Genomic DNA, 22,846 nt, shown 5'->3' with positions numbered 1-22,846 from the left:
GGCACACACCACTTCCAGTGTACCTTGTTTTTACTGGGGATGCCCAAGGAATTGCAAATAGAGGAAAGAGAGCAGTGAAATTCTGCATGATGGGAAACCAGCACAGCTTTGTACTTCCAGGGAGGCTACTGTAGTCATTGGTCAGCTCTTGCCACCACAAAACAGGAGCACAGCCAAACTCCATTGCAGGTGGGAGCAGCAATTCAGGATATCCTGGTGACTGTCCCCAGTGGACTAGCTGAGGTTGGCTCAAGATTGTGCCTGTTGCTCCACTAGCTCCTGGAGGCTGGGCTCCTGGCTGTCTTTAAGTTACGTACTGATAAGACACTCATGGATGATGAGGAAGGAGATCCTTCTGCTCAGGGCCAGATTTTAAAAAGCATGTAGGCACCTGAAGATGTAGCTAGGCACCCAGTGGGACTTCCAAAAGCACACAGGTGCCTGAGTCCCATTGGTCTTGGGCATCCTACCTGCCTATCGGTGTCTTTAGGTGCTTAGGTACCTTTACAAATCTGCCCCCAAGTCACGTGGAATACAAAGGCCCATTTGAACTGGATCCCTTTGCCTATCAGAGAGAGACTGAATCTATCCCTAATCTCACACTGAACTTAATGGCTTCCGCAGGGATCTAGGTACTGGCCCGTGAAAATCTCTGCTTCGGTGTCCTAAAATCCAATGATTCACAGCAGCTGAGTTGATCTCTCCACACTCAGAGCAGCTGATGACTCCAGCAGGGAACCTGTACTAGGTGCTACCAGAGGAAGAGCAGTGCTCTGTCCTTTCAACCATCTGGCTCTGGGCTGGCAATTTTTCACAGAGACCTAGTTCTCTCCCCTGTATCCAGATGGTGTTAACTTTAACACAGAGGAGACCAAATAGACAGTTAGCATCTCTTTATTTTTGTATTGCAAATATAGAAGTATACATTTATCTGGCTTGAAATTGCATAGAAGCAGAATTGGTATCTATTTATTTACAGTGACCCAAAGGATAGGTCAGCGCAGTGTTGCCATAAGCAGTGGTAACAACAGATCAAAAGCAATTCAGTTAAATAAGGAAGTGGGACAAGGCTCTAGGGTCTCAACCGGTATGTCTACACTGCAATTAAACAGTCTGGCCTGGGTCGGCTGCAGGCCGATGTTTGGGCCTCGGGCTGGAGACCCACCCACCTTGCGAGGTCCCAGAGCTCTGGCTCCAGCCTGAGCATCTATATTGCAATTTTACAGTCCCAGAGACTGAGCCCCAAGTCAGCTGACGCAGGCCAGCTGTGGGCATTTAATTGCAGTGTAGAGATACCCAATGGTATTGTCCCCCATAAGGATGGGATTTGTTTTTTTCTAAATTAGGGTAGGAAGGATAAACAGGCTGGGATGACAGAGGTAGGCCAGGTTCACACGGCAAACCCTTGCTAGTATACCTATGGCAGTCAGGGCTGTGATTGACATAGCTTTGCTGGCAAAAATGCTTAGTGTAGAAGCAGTTATACTAATATATCTGCCCTTTTGGGGTGTGTGTGTGTGTGTGTGTGTGTGGCTATAATGGCAAAAGTTGCATCCATACAAGGAGTGCACTCCTAGTATAGTATAGCTACACTAGCAAAGCGCTCCTAGTGTAGACCTGGCCCAAGATGGAGGACCAGAGAGAATGAAACCAACCTTAGGAAAGTGTTGTGATAGCAGGGCTTGGGAGGGTATTTTCAGTCAATGGTATTTTAAACTCTGCCTATTTAGTTTAAAGCTTATTTAAAAGTGGGTATCAGAAGAAGATACAAACTAGCTGGGGAAGGAGCATAGGGACTCGAGGAAAGTGGATATAAAAGGTGGGGTGAGAGGGAAGCAGACAAAGGCAGAAAGTTAATTCCAAAAAGAAAGACCAGTTAGACTCCTGATTAATTTGTTTTTTCTGTGTTACAGTTTAGAGAGGAAACTGTAACATAATGGGGTTGTAAAAAGCAACATAAATCATCAATCAAAGCAAATAGGTGTAAGATTAAAACCTCATGAGCAAAAAAGCAGGTCCTGATTTCAAGACAGTATTAAACACTCACAGCATGAATCCATCTTAATCACTAGCCGGGGGGGGGGCTATAAATTACCTCCTCCAGACAACTGCTAGTGTAATGTCTCCTTTGTGCCTGACACATGACTCAAAGGACATCTTTACTGCCCTGATGTCTTCAGACATCATCTGACTCCCAGGCAATGGAAAGTCCATTAACTTCAAGGAAGGATGAGTAGGGCCCTTAAGACTATGCCAGAAAAGAGTATTTATATACACCTGTTTACTTAAAAAAATATTTTGGTCATTTACACTAAGTTATTAAAGTGCAAAGCTAAATGCAAAGATTAAAAGACCCATCAAGCTGAGCAGGGGTTTTATACAACATTCCCATGACGCGCCAGTGTTTGAAGACTGTGTGGAAGGGTCCCATTTTTAAAGCACAACTCTGCCAGAGTTCCTCTGCCAGAACCAAATCCTTTGGGGCTTTAGCTACCATGCTAATCTAGCCCGATGCTGACAACGTTGGTTCGTTCATTCGCTATTGACTGAAAGTGTCTTAAAAAAATAAAGGCAATTAAAAATCTGTTACCCGTAATCCTCTAATTTGGACATTCTAAGTGTATGAGTTATCAGGCTCAAGCTCCTCCCAGCATGTTAGGCTCTCAAGACTGTGGCATGTGCCATTGGTGTGGTTAATTGTGCCTAGAGTAATAAGATTTTGGATTGGACATACAATATCATGAGAGGGGAATTATCCTCTAGTAGTGTTGTACATAATATTAGTGGGTGGGATTTTCCAAGGCAGCTAAGTGAGTTAGGCCCATTGAACTTCAATAGGACTGGTGCTCTTAACTTGGATGCTTCTGAACTGCCCCCCCACCTTCTCCCCCATTATTGTGGTTAATTGTTCCATCTGTGCAGTTCCATGTTCTCTCCTGATCCTAGAAGGCTCCAGCTAGAATCAACTACGCATAAGTAAGCGGCTATTATCCAAGGGCGAGGGGGGAGAGGTTGGTTCTTTTCCTAGAAGAACTTGACGTTGTTACATTTAGACAATGGCACCTAGATGCTGTGGTGAGGGGGGCCTGAGAAACACTGATGGTGATAATGTCCCATTCTTAGCCTTAGCCCACCTCACTTCCTAACCTGTTGTTAATCGCTGTCTCGCTTTCTAAATTTGGCAATCAATGCAGTGCATCCGAAGGGGGAGGGGGAAAGAGGGGAAATGGCACTGGCGTGAACTAGCCACAGTGCACGCAGGCACTCCACAGCATTCTTCGCTCATTTCTGAGCCTCACTGTCACGTCATTAAAAGTCATTAATTTTGGAGGATTGTGGGGTGGAGGTAGAACGTGCCTATGTCTCCTGTAGTCATCTCCACTGCGGAATGAAGCAGAACTGTCTAGTCCATAGGCAGTTTTGCAGTCTCGTGCATAGTCAGTTTGGTACTAGGAAAAGGTCCAGCAAGGGAAGACAGCATGTTACTTCCCACCCCACTCACTCATCCCCCTGGCTTTGTTTTCTACACGTCACCTTCTCCTTGATATGTACCACCAATTGCACCAGAATAATGGAGGTCGGTGACATCTGAAAGTGGGTAGGCATAGCTGGCCCATGAAAGTGTGATCAGAACCAGCAAGTAAAGATCTTCATGTATCTGAATCACACCAGCGTGGGCAAATGCCTTCACTGCAACCTCCACTACAGCTGACTTAAAGCTTAAGAAACTGCACTGCAATAGGTCTTGACCCCTCCCAATTGTGAGAAACATGCAGCAGCATCAGAGAGTGAGTCACTACTATGGTGCCAACAGTTTAAGAACTTTTGATAGTGTATCTCTGGGGAAACAGGCAGTTGTGAGTGAGCCATGGGAGTAAGAGTGTCACCTGACAGAGTTGAAGGCAGGGCAGAGGCATGCTACTGAGCAGAGGTAGGATGGGAACGGGGGGAATCGAGGCTTATAGGTTCAGGCCAGTTGTGACAGAGGGGTAGTTGCTCCTCATTGGCATACACCAGAGCTGGCCATGTAGAGCTGGAAGCAAGGCAGGAAACGTGCTTAGCCTCTGGAAGGAGGAAGAATTACTCACCAGTGTCTCTGCTAGTCAGTTAAGGATCTGCACTGAGGAGATCCAAGGATAGACACTGTCCATTGCTCCCCACCTGGAAGGGTGGTAGCCAGGAAGCAGGGCCTCAGAGCTGGGAGTGGAAGGTGGATAAATGATGGGGTGCGCAGAGCTCTGAGAGGAAGACCACAAGCAGAAGGGGGCAAAGGAGGAAAAAGTTCTTAAAAGCGATAATAGTTATTAAATCATTTCATTTCCGCCCCATCCCTCCTGGAACAATCCCTCGCATCTGGGAGCTACTTGTATCCTTACATCCATTTACCTCACACCAAGGATCATAATGAGGTATTATTTTGGCCATCAAAATCTATAATTCCATTACATTGATTTGGTTTTCTCAATGCAAGCTCCATTGGCAGAAGTGGACCTATCACCACCAAAGGGGCTGAGAACTGATGGTGTTTGAAACTATCCATTCTATAGCCAGTGGTCCTGAAAAGTAGAGGAAGCTATGAGACAAACTGTAAGTCACTGACTGACCTTAACCCTGAGTTGGAGACACCCGGCACTACTTGCTGGTGTGAAATGAAATGCAACCACTTCAGCTGTGTGCTTCTCGGCACCACACATGAATTGTCGTTGCAGAGGAAATGGAATCTGTGCTTACAGTTAACCATCTCCTTCGAGGAGACTGCTTGTTATGTCAAATTGTGTACACTGACTATACGCCTATGCGGGGTGTGAAGTGATCCTGACCACTATGAATGCAGCAGCCACTCTTCACTCAGGAAACATAGGTGAGGTGTAAGGCAGAGCTCTCGGTGTATTCACACTTTGGTTTCCTGTCTGAAGGGAACAGCTGCTTTATGAAACGTATGTGTATCCTTGGGGCTCTCCTTTCACACTAAACATAAAGATGGTGATTGAAGGAGCTGCATTTCTGATAGACTCTACAGATCAATGAAGTTTTGGGGCACCCTTTCCATCCTCCTTCCACACAGCTAACCCTCCCCTGTTACCTGAACGTTGGCAGCCAGGAATTCAGAAATGGCACCAGGGGAAAGCACTTCTGAGATGGTTTGGGGCATACAACCAATGCTGCCTTTACCTTTTCAGTCTCTTTGTTTGGTAGGCTCTAACCAGTAAATTTCAGATTAACTGCAAACTACAGTAGGAAGCCTTTTAAATAACAACTCTTCTTCCAGAACAGGGACCTGCCTCCTTAACTGACAGGGCTGCACTATTAAGAGGTCAAGAAGAAACTATATTCTGCTGTAAGGGCTTCCCACAAGGAGAGACAGGTGCATAAAACCAAGCTGTTGTTTTGACTTCCAAGGTGGCTGAAGTATCCAGTCCTGCTTTATGAAGAGGCATTTTAAGATTTATGCTCAAATAAAACACTTCTTGGTGGTTTCCCTTCAAGATGCACTCCTTGTCTCAGTTAAGTCCACCTCAGAGGAGTTTCTAGATTATGTATTTAAAATAAACAACATAAAGAACCCAGCATTCTACAGTAATGACCCTAAATCTTCAGTTTATAGCAGTGGTGCCACTGTAATATGGGCTATTACTGCTGAATACTAGAGTCCTTTTAAAAATAAAGTTCATCCCAGGTAAAGTCCATTTAAAGAAAGGAAAAGTCCAGTTCTCACAATGTAGTGTAGTTGGGCATTGATTAGAACTTTTCCCAAACCTCCAGGGTCAGGAACTGTGAGGTAAGTTAGCCCCTGAGGTAAGAAGCAAGTTTTCTTCACCAGTCAAAGGGATGCAATCAACTCCATTAATTATTTTTTTAAAATACATTGTTTTCTCTTCATGTTTTTAAAAACATGCTCTGAGGAGCCTGAAATAATATTTTCCCCTCCCACTTCTTCTGTTTTTCTCAGTTGCAGCATTGATTTCAATTTAATGTTCCTCTGGTATTTCTGCCGATAAAGCAAGTGCAAACGTGGCTGTATTTGGTTACTTCCCTGTCAGGGCACCAGCATCATTGGAATGTGCAAAGCTCTGGGGAACACAATGGCCTTTTTAAGTTTGCTGCTGCTGCCACAGCACATGATTTTTGGTATGTTAGATCAAAAGAGTGGTTATGTTGTTTGTCATTTCCAGCCAACTGTAACAATTGGATGGTAGGTTCTTTTTTTTTTTTTTCTTCACATGAGCAGATTGAGTGATTCCTTTCATGAACCACTGGACTCTGAGTCAGTGCAGCAATGCCATTGTTATTTATATCCTGAAATCAGTGGCACTGGCTCAATAGGAGGAAACACTCTTGATGGAATGAAGTAGCAAATGCAATTTTCCTCATTAGATTGGGAATCCGAGTGTCGGAAGATGCAGCAGAACACTTCTGATGTTACAACATTACCCATCTGAAAGAATCTGAAAGTTGAATGGAGGAAATAAGAGACCAAAGAAGAAGTTCCAGTTTGCCCTTTCAGATACATACACTCCCAGTGTGAGGTCCTGACCAGTAGCGTAGCTAGCGGGGTGCAGAGGAAGCAGCCGCTTCCCCTCAGCACACTTTGCAAAAGTGGGCTGGAGGAGTGAGGGTGGGCGCGGCCAGAGAAGGGGGGGCTGGCTGTGGCCCGGCAGCCGCGGCCGGAGGAGTGAGGGAGGGGGGCGCAGGCTGGTGGTGGGCCGGCAGCCACAGCCGGAGAAGGGGGCGGGCACAGGCTGGCGGTGGGCCGGCAGCCGTGGCCGGAGGAGCAAGGGGGGGGGCACAGCCGGAGGAGCCATGGGAGGGGGGGAAGGGCGGTGCGGCCGGAGGAGCCAGCCAAGGCGGGGGGCATGGAGCGACCGGAGGAGGAACCGGGGGGCGTGGCCAGAGGAGGAGCCAAGGGGGGGCGCCTTTTTTTAGGTTTGCTCCCCCTCCTCTTAAAAGGTGGCTACGCCACTGGTCCTGACCTTTGGAGGAACATTTCCTGTTATACAGGTGTAACACTCAGGTCGTCTGACAAGGAGAGGCCAGAATCCCTCTCTCTTGATGTTTTCTCTGGCTTACAAAAAGGCTTCCCATCCCTGTGCAGACTGGAGCTCCTCAGCACACCTGCTCTACCCACTGCCAAAGCCGAAGACCGATCAGTGACATAGTAGAGATCATCATATGCATAATTCACATTGCCGCAGGGGAAAGTCTGGAGCTTCACCAGTTCTATCCCACCGATATTCCTGTGAGGACAGTGGCTTCTGTTCGGAGAGGCTGGAGATGCCCGAGAACTAGGGGAGGAGCTGTAGTTCCCATCAAAACCTGAATCTTCTCGCTCTGTGGTTGCTTTGAGCTTGGCGTTGGGACAGGAGCGACAGATATTTTCCATCACCCAGGATCCATAGGTTGGGTTCCAAAGGTTTTTGGTTTTGTGTGGTCTGTGTGCCGGCTGACTGCTTGATTCCAGCCTCTGGTTCGAGGTCTGTTGGAACCATGACCCGCTGCTGGAATCAGTGAGGCACGGTAGGCTGGGACCTCTGCTAGTCCAATTGCCAAGGTTCTCCACCAGCAGCTCCTGTGGACATTGTCCAGCTTTATGCCCTGCATGATGGGTTTCTAATGTTATGGGAGCCAGCTGAGGTGTGAGGGATGGGTTCACCAGGAAAGGGACCATCCCACTGGAACTATTTGGGCACATCACAGCGCTCCCCTCATCCTCTGATGCTGGTCCACATTCAATGGGCAGCTCTGTGTTGATCACGTCAGGGTCCTGAAACAAAGGATTCAGTAATCACATTTTACATTCTGAGCATGCCCAGTTGTGACTTTTCCACACACTTTTTCAGGGAGGTGTTCAGAAAAGTGAGATAATGTTAGCAGTAGTTAGCGCCAGCCAGCTGTGTGTAGTGCAGCCATGCATTGTGCAAGCTGCCAGGCACCATTTTGATGGTGCACCTCGCTTATGATTTGCCAACATTTATTTCATTTTAGGGCTTCATTTGAACACAGGCTGCCATTTTGTGATGCCTTATTGATATTAATGAGTAGACAGAGATCACCAACATCTAATAATTTCCTCTTAAACTAGGCTTAGATCCAGGTCTCCAGCAGCAAAAGGCTAGCAGCTTATCAACCCCTCATGCCTCTCACCCCCCTCTTCCATGCCAGTTCAGCTGTGACTTTCATGGAAGTTTGAAAAAACTTGTTGAAGAGTGAAGTAAGGGCATTAGAAGTTGTGATGTGATGGAAAGGTTTCCAGAGCCCCAAATCAAAGACTCTTCACTACTGAATGATCTGGGAGGTGGAAGCAGACACTTTTCACAGGAAGGGATTGTATGCATGCTGGTGGGGTGGAGGTAGGTGAGATGAGATAGATGTACAGAAGCACAAACGAAAATTCTAGCTGAAGTATAGGCCAAGCACAAAGAGAATTGGGAAAGTAATTAGCCAATCAGAGCAATCCATTCCCTCTGTTTTGGGTGATAATGTTTGTATCATAGGATGATCTGGATGCCATAAACAAGTAAAAACTTAAATCCTAAAGACCAGTACCTGTGTGCAGTACTTGATTCTTTCCAGAATGGTGGAGAAATTGGGCCGGTACTCTGGACTGTGCTGCCAACATTGCGTCATGATCCGGTAACTTGAGACACAAATGCATATTATGTCAATTAATAATAAATAATGATAAATCAAAACCACAAATCAATATGGATTCATTTTTCAGGTCTGTCTCTGGGCCCAGTTCTCAGGTCCAGAAGAACTGCACTCAGCATAGGACCCAAGGGGCAGAGCAAAATTGGCCATATGTCATTTTCACGTTCCCTGATCCTAGGGCCATGTGGGGAGGGGGAGGTTCAATTACTCAGTGCTGCTCTAATTTGTGCCCAGTTGTCAATAGTTCCAAGGGGATTTTCTGGCAAATGGGGAATTTCTGGAGAGCATCTGTGCCTGCTTCAGTCATGCTTTCTGTCCTCCGGCCACGCACCTGATATGCTTCCTAAGGCAGGTGAGTATTCACCACATCGAGGAAATCTGCTGGTAGTTGGTGGCAAAGAGGCCTGTAAAAGACCCCGGAACTGGAGCCTGTATTTTTAATTGTATGGAAGTTTATTGGTGATGAAAGTTACCAGCACTAAACATTGAAGTTGTTATTTTATTCACAGAACAGATATAACATGGAAATAGCAATATAACCTTCCTCGCTTTGCCCTGCTTATGTGCCTCAATCAGGTTTTGGAAGGACCCCCTGGTATGAGGTAATTGTGTAACTGAGTCTCCCATTTCCATTGAAGCCCTGGGCCTCTCTGCTGAGACTGCCAAAATGGGTACCAATTAATGGTGTTCTCAACTTAAACTTGTGTTAACCTCTGAGGAAAACCTAGGGTAAATAGTTGTTTCGTTTTGGGTGTAGAGGGGGTGGCAGCCATCTTTGATTAGCCAGTCTGAATGTTTACTAGCCTTTGACTTGTGTCTAAGGGTGAGGAGATACTCACACAGGCCCTGGGCAGTTCTTTGGTGGATCCATTCTTCCTCCACTAGTGACAAATTCCAGCACCTCCTGGTTGGTTTTGCAAGGATAGGGCATGTAGCCTAATGAGAAGATCTCCCACAGCAGCACGCCAAAAGACCTGCCACAGAAACCAGCCAACAGTGCCCCTTAGGCTTTGATTCGTACCCTATTGGCTTTAGAATTTGGTGTAAAAGGCCTTCAGACAACACTATCTTGGTGCAGCATCCTAAAGCTCCAGATTAATCATATGGATGGAAAAGCAGTGTGACTAAAATAAGGGTTTGTCTTTACTGGAAAGATAATTTGGATGAAGTTGGGGTGTGACGTTAAAGCACAATAGCTATTTCAGAATAACTCCATGTGTAGATAAACCCTTAGAATCAATCTGGATTGTCACCCAAACCTAATTTTGTGAGGTTCCAAAATGTCAGAATAACTCATTTTAAAGTGGTGTTTCTCTCTGCACTACCTGGCTCTTGAAGTGGAAATACCAAAGAACCATTAAGGTGGCATATCTGGCTTGACTGGCAACATAAAAGTATCAGACATTGCATGAGATTTCCACTTTCTGTAGACTCAAGGTGTTTGCATAGGTGTCCAAACATTTGAGTGTTCATAATAGAAGAACAAGGTGACAGCCAGTGAAACCGAAAGGCCACACATTTAAAATTGATCATAGGGAACTCTTTTTTACACAACACATTTAACCTAGCAAACTCCCTGTCACAAGATATCATTGAGACCAAGAGTGAAATGCTGGCCCCACTGAAGTCAATATGAGTTTTGCCATTGACTTCAATCGTACCAGAATTTCACCAACCCCTGCCTGATGGGAGCTAGGAAGAAACTTCTGCTAAAGGTAGGTTATCTATAATTGCCCATTACAGGGATTGTACACCTTCCTTTGAAATATCTGGTGCTGGCCACTGACTGGTCTGCTCTGATATGACAGATAATCTATTCCTAATCTTTTGGAGGTCCGGGTATTGCTAATTAAATACACTGTCAGGGAACTGGGTCAGTGTGGCATTGGAAGCAATATGCCAGCATCGCTTTAAGAGGATACTGTGCTGATAGACACAGTTCTTGATAAACTGAACACCTTCCATTTCCAGTACGTTTTCACAAATGCTCTATTGATGGAAGTGCTTATTTAAAACAGAAAAAGTTTATCTGAAAGGCATTTATATAAATACCATTCCCTCAGCAGCTAGCTAGAGCTTCTGCTTAAGTCTACTGTCATTTTATATTTCAGTGTCTCAGCATTAAAATAATGCCAAAGCAAAGGAGTAATCCTGTGTGATTATGGAGATAGCAGCATCTAAGCAGTCTTGTCAGCTATGGATGCTGAGTGACAGATGCTGAGGGCTGACAAGTTAGAAGTGTCTGACAGTGATGTTATTGAAAATCAGGCTCCTGATTGTTTGGATTTTAAAACTCCTTTAATCTCCGGCATTTAAACAGCCCTTCCTCTCTGCACTTTGCTGCCACATACTGCAAACGTGCAGTCCTGCAGCCGGCTTTTGCAACCTGGACATGCTGTACCACTAGTACCTTAGCATAGTGTTAGGGCATTGCAAGGCTGACAGAGATGCTGTCAACCAGCTCCTTCTTTCCACAGGCTGCAGCCCCTGGCAGTGGAAAGCCCTGTTGGAGTCAGGGGTTCAGTGGTGCAAACCTGCTGCAAGAGCTGCTCTGCGAGATGGCCCAGAACCATCTGGAGCAGTCCATAAAGTGGGCAAAGCTGGACAGAGATGAAGCAGGGCCAGCACACATGGGAAATATACTGATTAAGCATATCTTCCAGGCAGATTCTGCCAATGAGGTCCCTGCCAGGTAAAGAGCAGCAGCAGCATCTTCCCTCAGCAGTGAAGCCAGCTCTGGGACAGCTGTCCCCTGGTCTGTAAATTGTAGCTATGCGTAGCATACCGTGAAGGGATGCTGTATACCTAAAGGAGTGTGTCTGTGTTTTTTTATGTATTCTATTTATGTTGGGCCAGATTCTTAAATTCTCACTCAGGACCCATTTAGTAAAACTCTAATTGAAGTCAAAGTGAAGATTTCTTGATATCTCCTGTAGGACTTTGGGCAACTTTGACATGTTTAAAGCTTTATCTGTGAGAAGACCTCAATTCCTGATGACCAGCTGACATCTCCACATGTGCATTGGACTCCCTAAACCCCACCCCTGGCTTGCAGAGATGAGTAAAAGGTAATCGTCACCAGGTATCAGTCTTGGAGGTGAAGATCCCCTCTAGGAAAGCCTCTGGTGGCATCCACTTGACAGGCAGCATGGCTCTCCCTCCTTTGCGATAGTAGCTTGCCCTGGGAAGATCAAATGCAAGGAGAATTAAGGGCTTAGAATCAAATTCCATGGGGCTGAAAGGGGTCAGATGAATAACGAGTCTTTCCCACTCCACCCTAATTGGGGGCAGAATAAACCCAGACAATTCTGTGCGAGAATTGATAAGCAAGAACTTTGTAACCCTCAGAGTTGATAAAAGAGACTAAAATGAATTCTTTAAAGATGGTTCCTGGGCGAAACAGGGTCTTTGCACAAGTTCAAGAAGCTTGGCCTCTGGTTCAGTGATGGAAGAGGCTAACAACTGAACCAGGGCCTCCTGAAGAGCACGATGCCTTAAAGAATTCACTTATATTTGGATGGCCAGATGAATGCTTGGCTTTGTATCCTGTTTTCCCATCATTGAAACTCCACCACAGAGACTGGTTCCCGAATGATTCCCTGGCCTGGTTTTCCCGTTGCCTGCACTTTGTGTGGTCGCCTACACCGGTGCACACTGAATGGGAAGCAGGTCTCAAGTGCAGCCATTTTGAGCTGGCGTGGATTTTACACCCACTTTGCACAGGTGCAATGACTGTCCAAGGTGCAGGGCAACAGTGCAGTGTTTATTTCAGACACCTTGCGTTTGTTGCTAGATTTTTTAAACTTAAGTGCACCGAATGCCAATGAGCTGGAATTGGTGAATGCATTTGTGCATGCAAGTCTGGACACCAGAAACATTAGTGGTGTGCCCTAAGGCCCAGCCTGGAACAAACCTACATGGAATGTCCAGATTAGTATGTGCAAATGTGTTAGCTCAGTGACTTTCAACCTCTTTTCATTTGTGGACCCCTAAACTTTTTGAATGGAGGTGGGGACCACTGGGGTGATTCTAGCTCAGCTGTCATAGGACAGCTCATATTTCTCAGACATACACGTGATCCCTCCACACTCTGGAGATGTCATTTCAATTACTTTTCTCCAAGCAAACTGAACACTCGTGCCCCTTACCTGTATATATCTCGGGCCATTCCAAAATCACCAATTTTGGCTACTCGTCCTGTCCCAGTGCAGGTTAGCAGGCAGTTCCTTGCAGCTATGTCCCTTAAAAGAGAAATGGAGTTACGAATTCTAATACCTTATGAAATGGTTACCAGGATTACTGCACTTCTGACACATATTGGTCTCTCCAGGTACCACCCCCACTTTAGGTGTCAGGCCTCATGCTTATTTAGGGTGGAAACATGCATTTCTCTCATTCTCAGGCCAGTGGCAGTCCTCTGTATCAGCAGCGATCAATGTAGCAGATCTGCCTTGGACTCAGACTATTTCCTTGGGGACATGGGTGCTGCTGCACCCCCTGGCTTGAAGTGGTTTCCATAATATACAGTGTTTACAGTTTGGTTCAATGGCTCTCAGCACCCTCACTGTACAAATTGTTCCAGTACCCCTGCCTGGGAACAATCTTCTTAGTGTATGTGCAACGTGGCTCAGGCGGCACATGACCAGGATTCATCACCGATATTGGTCTGCTGGTTGGATCATTAGCTTCCCCAGCTTGGGCCGGGTACTGACGGGGAGTGCAACGTGAACTCCGATCCATGCCCGCCCCTTGAGGACAATGACTGTGGTAATTCGTGACCAAGCACCTTCCTTACAGTAAAGTATCATTTATTTAGAACAAAAGCATTTCAGAAAAAAAAATACTAAAATTAAAAAAACAGCCTAAACTGCAAAGCCTGCGTTTCCCTAATGCTTACCGTCCCCTGGGTCTGAACAGGCTCAATTTTGTTAGACTCCCACTGCAAAGTCTATCTGTGCCAGCCTGACTGGGTAGACAGTAGCTCACCAGTGAACCACACCATCTGCCCTGCCAAGACGCTTTTCCTTTGATCCTTATTTCCCAGCCTGGTAAACAGTGTTTACAGTATGTTGGAGACAAGATACAGGCTCTCTGATGCTAATAGCTGAAACCCATTGTCTTTCTACTGTGTACCTAGATGGTCTTCCCTGTTTGCTCTTCCCACAGACTTTATTAAGTTAAATCAATATATTCACACAAGAAATTCTTATAACACCAGTGCAAGTTACATAGTCTCTCTCAGTAACTAGGTTGCATATCAATATTCTTAGATTCTTACATCACAGCTTATAGTACTCATAACATGATTACATATCAGTTCCATTCCTTTTACACCTTACATATTTAGGTTTTTAAAAAAAATATATTATAGGAGCCGATCTGGTGAGCCTTACATGAGTAACCCTTACTCCCACATGTGACCACGCTGAAAATGAATCCCTAGTAGGATTAGGCCTTTATTTATTAAAAATGATTGCTATGTTGTTATAATTCTTATTAATGATAATTACTACATAGCACCTAAATGGAGTTTTTTCATCCAAAAATCTCAAAGCATTTTACAAGGGTAAGCACCATCTCCATTATATAAAGTGGGAAACTGAATCAGAACTCACACGGAGAGTCAGTATTAGTCAGGCCAGAACCCAGTTCTGCTTTAACCATTTGCTAACATGGCCTCCTTTCCTCTTTGATTTTTTTTAAAGAAAGACCTGTGACTTCTTCACTTTCTCCATAACTCTCAGTGGTGTCTCGTTTAATGCAAAATGCCATTTGACTGGTATTTCCCCAAAAGATATTTATATTTTCTTGGAGCTGGATCTAGCAAATCATAACTCCTGCACTTAGGTTTATACCTGTCCTTAGTCCTATTTAAATTAACAACGTTGCATCTGAGAGTAACTTTGCAAGACTGGGCCTTTAATTTGTGACACAGGAAGGAGATAAATGCATGAGCGAGGCTGGAGCGTTTGTGTTCGTTTTAAAGTACCATTGTGCTCTAAAAAGCACCTTGTTAAAAATAATGATGGGGGGGAGGGGTGTGTCTGTGTTTAATTGTGTCTTGGTGATGGCCAGAAAAATGTGCGTACTTTGCAAGTAAAATATTTCTTCTCACCGCCAGCCTTGAAAACTCCGCCTGCATCTGAAAAACAAGCTGGGGTTTTCCTTTTTACCTCATCACCACAGTAACAAAATTGTTCCAGGACAAATTATAACCTCAATGACACTTGTGCAGTCCCCCTGTCTTCAGTGGGTTTAGATAGGTGCAACAGATTGAAGCTTAGTACACAATTCTTTTATTGATGCTGTACACAAAGGAATAGGATCCATACTGTTCCCTCGTAGATGTTCTGGCTCTGCAGTGGTGAGAACTGTCAAGCTTAATTTAGTCAGTAAAATCAGCAGATAAGACTCTGACTACACACAGGGGCAGATCTGCTGAGTGGGAAGGTGTCTTTTATATAGTCACTTTTCTGAGCAGAAGGGCACTTTAAGGCAAGTTCTGTTATTTGCCTGAAAAATGTGTGTGTGTGTGTATGTGTGTGTAGCAGAAATAAAGCAGAAATAACTAACAGGGAAAATTCTGTATTACCTGAGCATTTTCATTCTAGAACCTTCTGTGTCAGATGGTCTTCACAGTGGGGTGTTCTCCAATTCCAGGGTGACTGGAGGCAGACCAAATTTTGGCTCTGAGGCTGGAATTACGATGGCCCCTCCGAAAGAACTCTCCAGAAAGACAGCACCCAAAACTGAAAAATACTAACTGTATAAAAGTACTATTCAACTCAAACTCTTTGCAGCAGAGCCTTGACATAAAATGTAAGGATTTCCCGGAGGAACACCTCTTCCCGTTCAAACTACTCAACAAGCAAGCAACAGCCAGAATAAAACCCTAGATATAATGCAGTCCTCCAAGGGGGGGTCAGACTGTCTGACATGGAGGGTCCTAGAATGAAAATTCAGTGGTAAGACAGAATTTCTCTTTTCTCAGTCCCCTTTGTGTCAGACAGCCTTCACAGTGGGCTGTAGAAAGACGTAAATCATCCCTAGGGCAGGAGGAAGGGAGGATTAATATTTACCCATGTAGAATTGAAAATGAACTTAAGGGGGCTCCCTGCTCCAAAACACTCCTCTACCAAATGCTGCATCAGCACAGGTGGGGATGTCAAGTCTAGAGTGTTTGAGAAAAGGTGGCTGGAAGACCCTGTAGTAGCCTTTCAGCCCTTCCATAAGATATATGTGATTTCTCTGCCCACAAAATCGCTGCTCTTTTCACAGTGTGCATAGTAATGAGAGGAGCTGTGCCTGAGGCTTTGAATGCCTTTGTTATCGAAATCTTTATTCCTCTGTTGGCTCTGTTCATATCTAACTTATGCATTTCTACATTCTTAGAGTGCTTGGTTTCATTCAAAAAGGCAACAATATCATTTCCTATTGCATGAGACTGTGGTGACCTTGAAGATGGAGACCTGGGGAGTCCACAGAACTGCCATGTTTGGAAGTATAACTGAGAGCATACCAACCTCTGCAGCCCCTTGGACAAGGAGGTGGTGAGTAGACAAGACAGTTTCAGTGAGAAGAGGAAGACAGCTACCAACTGTGATGCTGACAAGTAGTTTTATGTGGACTTGTAGATCCTACACACAGATCCAGATTATGACAGGATGTGTGTATTGCTAGAGGACTGATAAGAGGAGTGGTCCTCAGGAATCTGTTGTGTGACAGTGATGGGAGATTCTCATGAATTTCTTACAGTGCAATATGCCTGACTCTGCTGGCCGGCCTTTCCAAAAAGTGTTGCCTGGAGCCCCATGGTCAAACCATCTGGTAAAAACATTATACTGTCTTTTGCTTCAGCTGACTTTGCCCTGATCTGTGTCCCTTGTAACACCAACATCTAAACCTCAAGTTACCCACAGACATTTTCTGTGAATGTCCTCTCAGATGTGAGGAGGGTGTTTATCAGCTTCTCAGCATGAGTGATTATAGATCTTTCCTCTCAGCTTCCCAGCTGATGAGCTAGGCAGGTCTGGATATTGGTTCAGGATAGGTCCTCTTGAGCTATGTTTTGTGTATTAGTTGGGAGTTTGAGAGAAGGTTTGAGCTATATCTGAATCAGGTCTGAGAACCAAGACCTGCGGGTTTATGAGAAGAAGTTTACAATCATTGTGGCCTGTTCCTTCACAATCTTCACTATCTTTACTTTCAGTGGCTGAGGGAGGAAAGGTATAAAGTAGGCCTTTTAGCCCACTGCTGAGATAAGAGGTGTGACTTTACACCCCATATTCTTCATGGAAATATAGTTATGATACAAATGTGGTATAACTAAGATATACTTTATGCAAGATGGCTCATGTAAGGTACCATTGGAAAGGTTGTGATTTACTGAATGTGTTTATCCAATTTGTATGCATGTATCATTTTTATATCTGAAGCTGGGAATATTGACCATGTCTCTGTATTTCAAATGTGCTATGGTGGATGAGGCCAAACAATGTTAGTGGCTTATTGAAGAAATTCACACAAGCACAAGGATCATCCCTGGAACTATGTGCAATAGCAACCTCTCAGAGATAGATCTACACAATGGGAACTGTTTGACCCAGGTCACGGCAAAAAAGCTTTCCAGCAAGTGGGGGGAAGATATAAAAGAGAGACAATGACAACAGGAGGGTCCTCACTCTCCCTACAACAACACCACTGAAAACACCTGAGGAACAAAGACTGAACTGGGAGAAGTGATGGTCCCAGGCTAAGATCTTTAGCCTGTGTATGAAAACCTGGGAAAGCCAAGACAACCTGTTTATCACTCAGGGTGAGAATTTGCTAATTTGTATCCTACCTATCTAGTGTGTCAAACTTAGTTTGCGCGCTTTGTTTCATTTGCTTAGTAATCTGTTTGCTATCCCTTGACCCACTTAAAATCTGCCTTTTATAGTTAATAAAATTTGTTTTGTTTATTATTCAACCCAGTTTATGCAATTTCTAGCTGGGGGGGCAAGAAGTCCCCCCAGCTAGAAATTGAGGAAGAGGGAGAATTTTATGAGCTTGAGCTGTACAGATATTTCTATACAATGCAAAACAGTAGTATTCTGGGTTTAGAATCATAGAAGTTTAGGATTGGAAGAGACCTCGGGAGGTCATATAGTCCAACCTCCTGGTCAAAGCAGGACCAACACCAACTAAATCATCCCAGCCAGGGCTTTGTCAAGACGGGTCTTAAAAACCTCTAAGGATGGAGATTCCACCACCTCCCTAGGTAACCCATTCCAGTTTGTCTCCCAAAAGGGGTGGGCATGTGAGTGCCGGGGAGCCCTCTCACACAGAGCTGACTTCAGGCTGTGTCTGCAGCGGGCTGTGGCCCTAGCTGTGTGTGTGTGCTGCAAGAGGCTAGAGAGCCTAATTCAGCAAAGCAGGGAGGAGCCCAGGCTGATTGGGCAGGGGAGGCTCAGTTGAACCCCAGCACATCAGGTCGCATCCCAGAAGGGGGGTCTAACCCGTCACAAGAGGACCAACAGCCTCTGCTTTCAAGTATCTCCTCCTCTCCTCTTTTGGTTCTCCAACTGGATTTGGATGCAAAGAAGTTCATCAATAGGCTTCCAACCTGGCCAGAGATACACCGAAAAGCTAGCTGATCTAGGCTGCATTCCCTTAGTTCTAAGTGTGTCTTGCTGAGCCAGTTGACCCTGACTCTCCTTCTTGGTATAGAACCTTAAAGAACAGAGTGAGAGCATCTGTCCAGAACATGAACAAGGCTACCTCTCTAAGCAGTGCTGAAGGTTTTCTGCCTTTTTAGCAGTTATATACACACTTAAAAAAAAAAAAAGAATAATCTGTTAGAAAAGGAGTGATCTTGATGTCCATAACATGAAGCAGGTTGTACCCCATGTTTCCTACTTGGTCTACGTACCCCCCAACTCCGAAAGTCATATAGGAGTCCAGATATGTTCCACCTTCATGGTGTCCGGAATCTGTAGTTAAGACCAGCTTCCCTGGAAACTATGATCAGAGAGCTGTTAAATAATATTAACAATAAATTCACCAAATGATGCTAGTACTGGATCTGGACCAAGATCTTCATATACTTATTTGCTGCAATTGCTGTCTGGAAATGAAGCAAGAATAGGACTGGTTATCCACATGAGACCAAGTCGCACAGGAGCTGAGTCAGAGATTTTATCTTAGGAGACGTGTGCTAATGTTTGGCAAATCAGACAATATATTCTTCTGAAATAAAAATAGTCTTGGATGATAACTTAGATGCTGGAATTTTGTGAGAGCTGTAACTGGCCCTTCCACTTGTTCGCACAAAGCCATGTTTCTGAAGGCTTTTAGCTGTGTCTTCTGGGCCCTGTATAATCTGATGAGAATGTTGGCCAGACCAGAGTAGACATGTAGCTTGAAGGGACGGATGATATGGAATTTGTGAATACCCAGGTAGAATTTGAGTCCAAATGGAAGTACTCTATATTGTTAATGCATCTTGTTGTAGCAGAAGCTACAGTATCCCCTGGGTGACTCTCCCTGATCATATCTTCAATAGATCTCCATGAGATTTATTTTCATGTTCTGAAGTTTTGGGAAATAATGCTGTAATAATGAATTTGTGAAGCTAGAGCCCCCATTCATGCTTAACTCTGCAAAGCTTAGTTGAGAGTCTGAGGTATCTCATTCAAAGCCTCAGCCTTAGCGATTTCCTCCTTTCCTTTAGAGTGGGAATCTTTCCTGAGAGGTTTTAAGACTTTGCACTGCCCCTTGAAGAGCTGGTTGTGACCAATATCATTCACCAGTCCCTGGGCCAAACACCTGAGAGCAGGGATCCTGTGCAGGGGTCAGTGCATTACCAAGCATCCTGGAAGGACAGTCTGCAGCATGAATCCTGCATGCCTCCCTAAGGAAAGCAGCAGCCACTTCATGACATCCCGTGGGACACCTAGAGGCTGGTCCATCTCTCGGAGAGCAGGATCTGAATTTCTTCACCCGCGCACTCCCTGCTGCTGTGTCTGGGCTAAGTGGGGACCAATCGCACTTAATGAAGAGTGAGCTGGAGCCACTGGAGACAAATTGCCCATTGGTATCTGAGAATTCACAGGAGTTGGAATGTTTCATGGCTTGTTTGAAAGCTGTGGGAATAGGGATCCCATGTCTGGGGGAGGGGAGAAGGTTTGAAGAAAAAAACTTGCCCCATACTCCATGACACTGGTTCTGGCCTGGTCTCAGTGGAGAGAATTTCCATGTGACCTGCTCAATGATCTCAGTCTGGACCTTGCCCCCATGCTAGCTGGGAGCTGGGTTCCTGCAGGCTGCTCAACTGCCTGCCTGCCTTTACTGAGGGCAGAAAGCCAAAAGAATTTGAGTTTAGCAGCTTTGAGGAGAACATCCTTGAGGGCAATGAAGAAATCAAGATACAGAGAAAAATCTTTCACAAATCTTATGCCAGGTCCGCTCCAGAGGGAGTCCTGGATTCTACCATATGCGCCACTTGGAAGCAAAGCAGGCAGGCTGGGGAGTTCTCCCTGAGGACCAGTCTGAAACCATGGCTCAGAGCAAAGATCTGAGTCATCACAGAGACGGTGAACACCCCACTGTGGAGACTTTCTGATGTGGAAGAGACTGAAAAACAGTTTGTAAGACAGCTATGAAACTCCTCAGCCTCTCGCATGTAATTCAGCTTCTGATGAGCACTTCCTTCGTCTCACTGTATGGACTATGTTGAGTAAGGGATGTCACATACCTGTGTCAGCCCAGGAGGAGCTGCAGAAAGGAAGTGTGACTCAGGACACGCCTCTGAGTTAGAATCCTTCTGCAGCTCCTGCTTTGTGCAGGAGGTAGAATATGCTGTGTTGGATGATTACCAGCATCGCATTCACAGCCCTTCACAACTAGCCACTCTACTGCCTAGTATGGGGTGTGTATGAGAGAGGGCAGCACTGTCCTGGATCCACCCACTCCCTGCCTGCTTGGGCTCACAGACCCAGTGCTCCCTTCCCAGACAGCTGTGCAAGGGGTTAGGGTTGGGACTTTACATCCCTTCACTCCCCCACACAATCACAATCTTGCCCTGTGTCAGTAAGCTGGCAAGCCAGCCCTGTCCTGAGTTGTTAACGTCCTTTTTAGAAATGTTTACATTGAGAAGATACTATTAGAATTTCCATATGTTGTATTGTGCTTAAGTAAATAATAATCCCTTTATAGCAACATTCATCTGAGGATTTTAAAGTGCTTTGTATTTGTTAACCTTTATAAGAGCCCTTATTACATTCAGTTTACAGAGGGGGAAACTGAGGCACGGTGAAGTGACTTGACTGAGACCACATGTTGAATCAGTGGCAGAACTGGCAACAGAACCCCAGCATCCTCTCTCCTCCACTGCCCTAACCACAAGCGCATATTCCCACCTATAATGCTAAGCATGAGGAAAGCAAACATCAGCCTCACCGTTCCCTGCTCAGATTGTTGCCTGTCTTGTTTCCCCCTTTTCTTCCGGTCTCTCCCACTCTTGCCTGGTGGTGTAGCGGTTAAGCCTGTTTGCTCTGCAGAAGGGGATGTGTGTGTGTGTATGTGTGCTTCTACCTGGGTGTGGATACTCTGCTCTGCCTCTGTGAAGCCTCCCCTTCCTGGCATACCTGCAAGCTGCACCCTGTTACTGTGTAGCACACACACCATGGGCATGTCTATGCTGGAGGTGTAATTTTTAGCTTGGGCAGATTAGCTCAATCAAAGCTAGCATGAGTATGAGTGCTGAAAAGAGCAGTGTAGCTCTGGCTGCATGGGCAGTGGGACAGGCTAGCTACCCTGAGTACAATCCCATCTGAAACCTACTCCCTCCTTCTGGGTGTGGGTCTCTGCTCCTTCCACTGACATGATCTGGGCACCTGATGGCCTTTAGAGCTGTGGCGGTGACAGGTGAATTCAGCAAGGTGCTATGACTGGGAATTCCATGAATTGAAACCAGCTCTCAGTTGAAACTGAGAGATGCTGCCAGTCAACTGGGAATTTTTAGAAGCTACTCGTAGCACCTGTTAGCTCTTCTCTAGCACTTCATCCACAGATTGTAGGGCGGCAAATCTCATGATCCTGATTTTACAGATGAGGAAATTGAGGCACAAAGAGGTGAACTGACCTGCAGTGAAACCATGGCAGCGTGGGCGGCAGCATGGGTTAGCTGCTTGAGTGCATACCCTGGGGCCCGGGTTGGTTTGCACAGTTTGTGCTGCCACCCAGGCTGTTGCGGCTTCATTGCTCTTGCTATCTGAGCTAGCTAGATCAAAGCTAGCTTGGGTATGTCTACATGTGCCTCAGTCTCACCTGTGATTGCAATGCAGACATACCCTTCCTCCCTGTTCAGCATCCTACCCACTGGGCCATTGAGCACAAGTTCTGCTTTGCTTTACTCTGAATCTCCCTGCTTCCCTAGTCAATGGATCTAACATCAAAGGTTATTCTGTGCTGCTGCTACTCTAAAACAATCAACAAGTCAATTACAGTGAGGTCAGAAGGGAGAGAAATAAGCTACTCCTTATTCTCGTGCACATTTGGGTAGGTAATGCTACCATCTAGTGGAAAGCAGGAAGAACCTCAAGTGTGTATGCGATACAGATATCCAGTAGATGAACTGCTGGAAGTATAACCCCTCTGATGCTGGAAGTATATACAGCCAAGGGGGAGATTTTTAGAAGTACTAAGGGCAGCAAAGAGCCTAATTCCCATTGAAAGTCAATGGGATTTGGGCACCTAACTCCCATTTTTGCCTCTGAAAATCTTTATTCATAATATTGTGCTTTATCTCTGTATGCAAAACAGCGGAGTTCACACCATTTTGTCATGTTATAACATGGAAACCTCTCTAATATTTGCTATTAAAGTGGCGTCATTAGTTGTGCTGTGTTCAGGGATTAGCTAACGCCCGCAGACTTTCCTAGTCATTAGTTATAGTATTGATTGACAGTTCACTTAGGCAGTCACTTGTGAAGACACTGCAATAGGTTATCTTAATGGTTACCTAGGGCTATACAAGGAGACCTGCCTGCTTTTGGCTTCAGACCAAGAGCTAACTTCAGACCACTTTTCAAGTCAAATAGGTCCAATCTCAACCTGCTTATGGTTTTTGCTTCAGAAACATGGGAAATTCCTGTATCCACATGTTTTTTGCAGTGAAACCTGTCGAAACCCTATGGGTTCAATTGAGCTTCTCCTT

At 45.3% G+C, this 22,846-nt stretch overlaps 1 protein-coding gene across 28 annotated transcripts in view; it reads right to left on the bottom strand.

Moving 5' to 3' along the window:
* Window positions 1-6,186: 6,186 nt before the first annotated feature.
* LTK (leukocyte receptor tyrosine kinase) overlaps window positions 6,187-22,846 on the bottom strand; it is a 208,870-nt gene continuing 192,210 nt past the window's right edge. For 27 of the 28 annotated variants that reach the window (XM_065593124.1, XM_042849521.2, XM_042849524.2 and 24 more), the window contains 5 exons: window positions 12,798-12,890; window positions 11,729-11,830; window positions 9,489-9,623; window positions 8,545-8,635; window positions 6,187-7,762 (listed from right to left, as the gene is read on the bottom strand). In XM_065593124.1, coding sequence (XP_065449196.1) covers window positions 6,992-7,762; window positions 8,545-8,635; window positions 9,489-9,623; window positions 11,729-11,830; window positions 12,798-12,890 — 1,192 coding nt within the window. In that variant the 3' untranslated portion in view covers window positions 6,187-6,991. The remainder of the gene's footprint in view (window positions 7,763-8,544; window positions 8,636-9,488; window positions 9,624-11,728; window positions 11,831-12,797; window positions 12,891-22,846) is intronic. The other variant, XM_042849534.2, reaches the window with a different exon arrangement.

The sequence above is a fragment of the Chrysemys picta genome, chromosome 4 (genome assembly GCF_011386835.1).
Source record: "Chrysemys picta bellii isolate R12L10 chromosome 4, ASM1138683v2, whole genome shotgun sequence".
Taxonomy (NCBI): Eukaryota; Metazoa; Chordata; order Testudines; family Emydidae; genus Chrysemys; species Chrysemys picta.
This window is presented reverse-complemented; position numbering and strand designations above follow the sequence as displayed.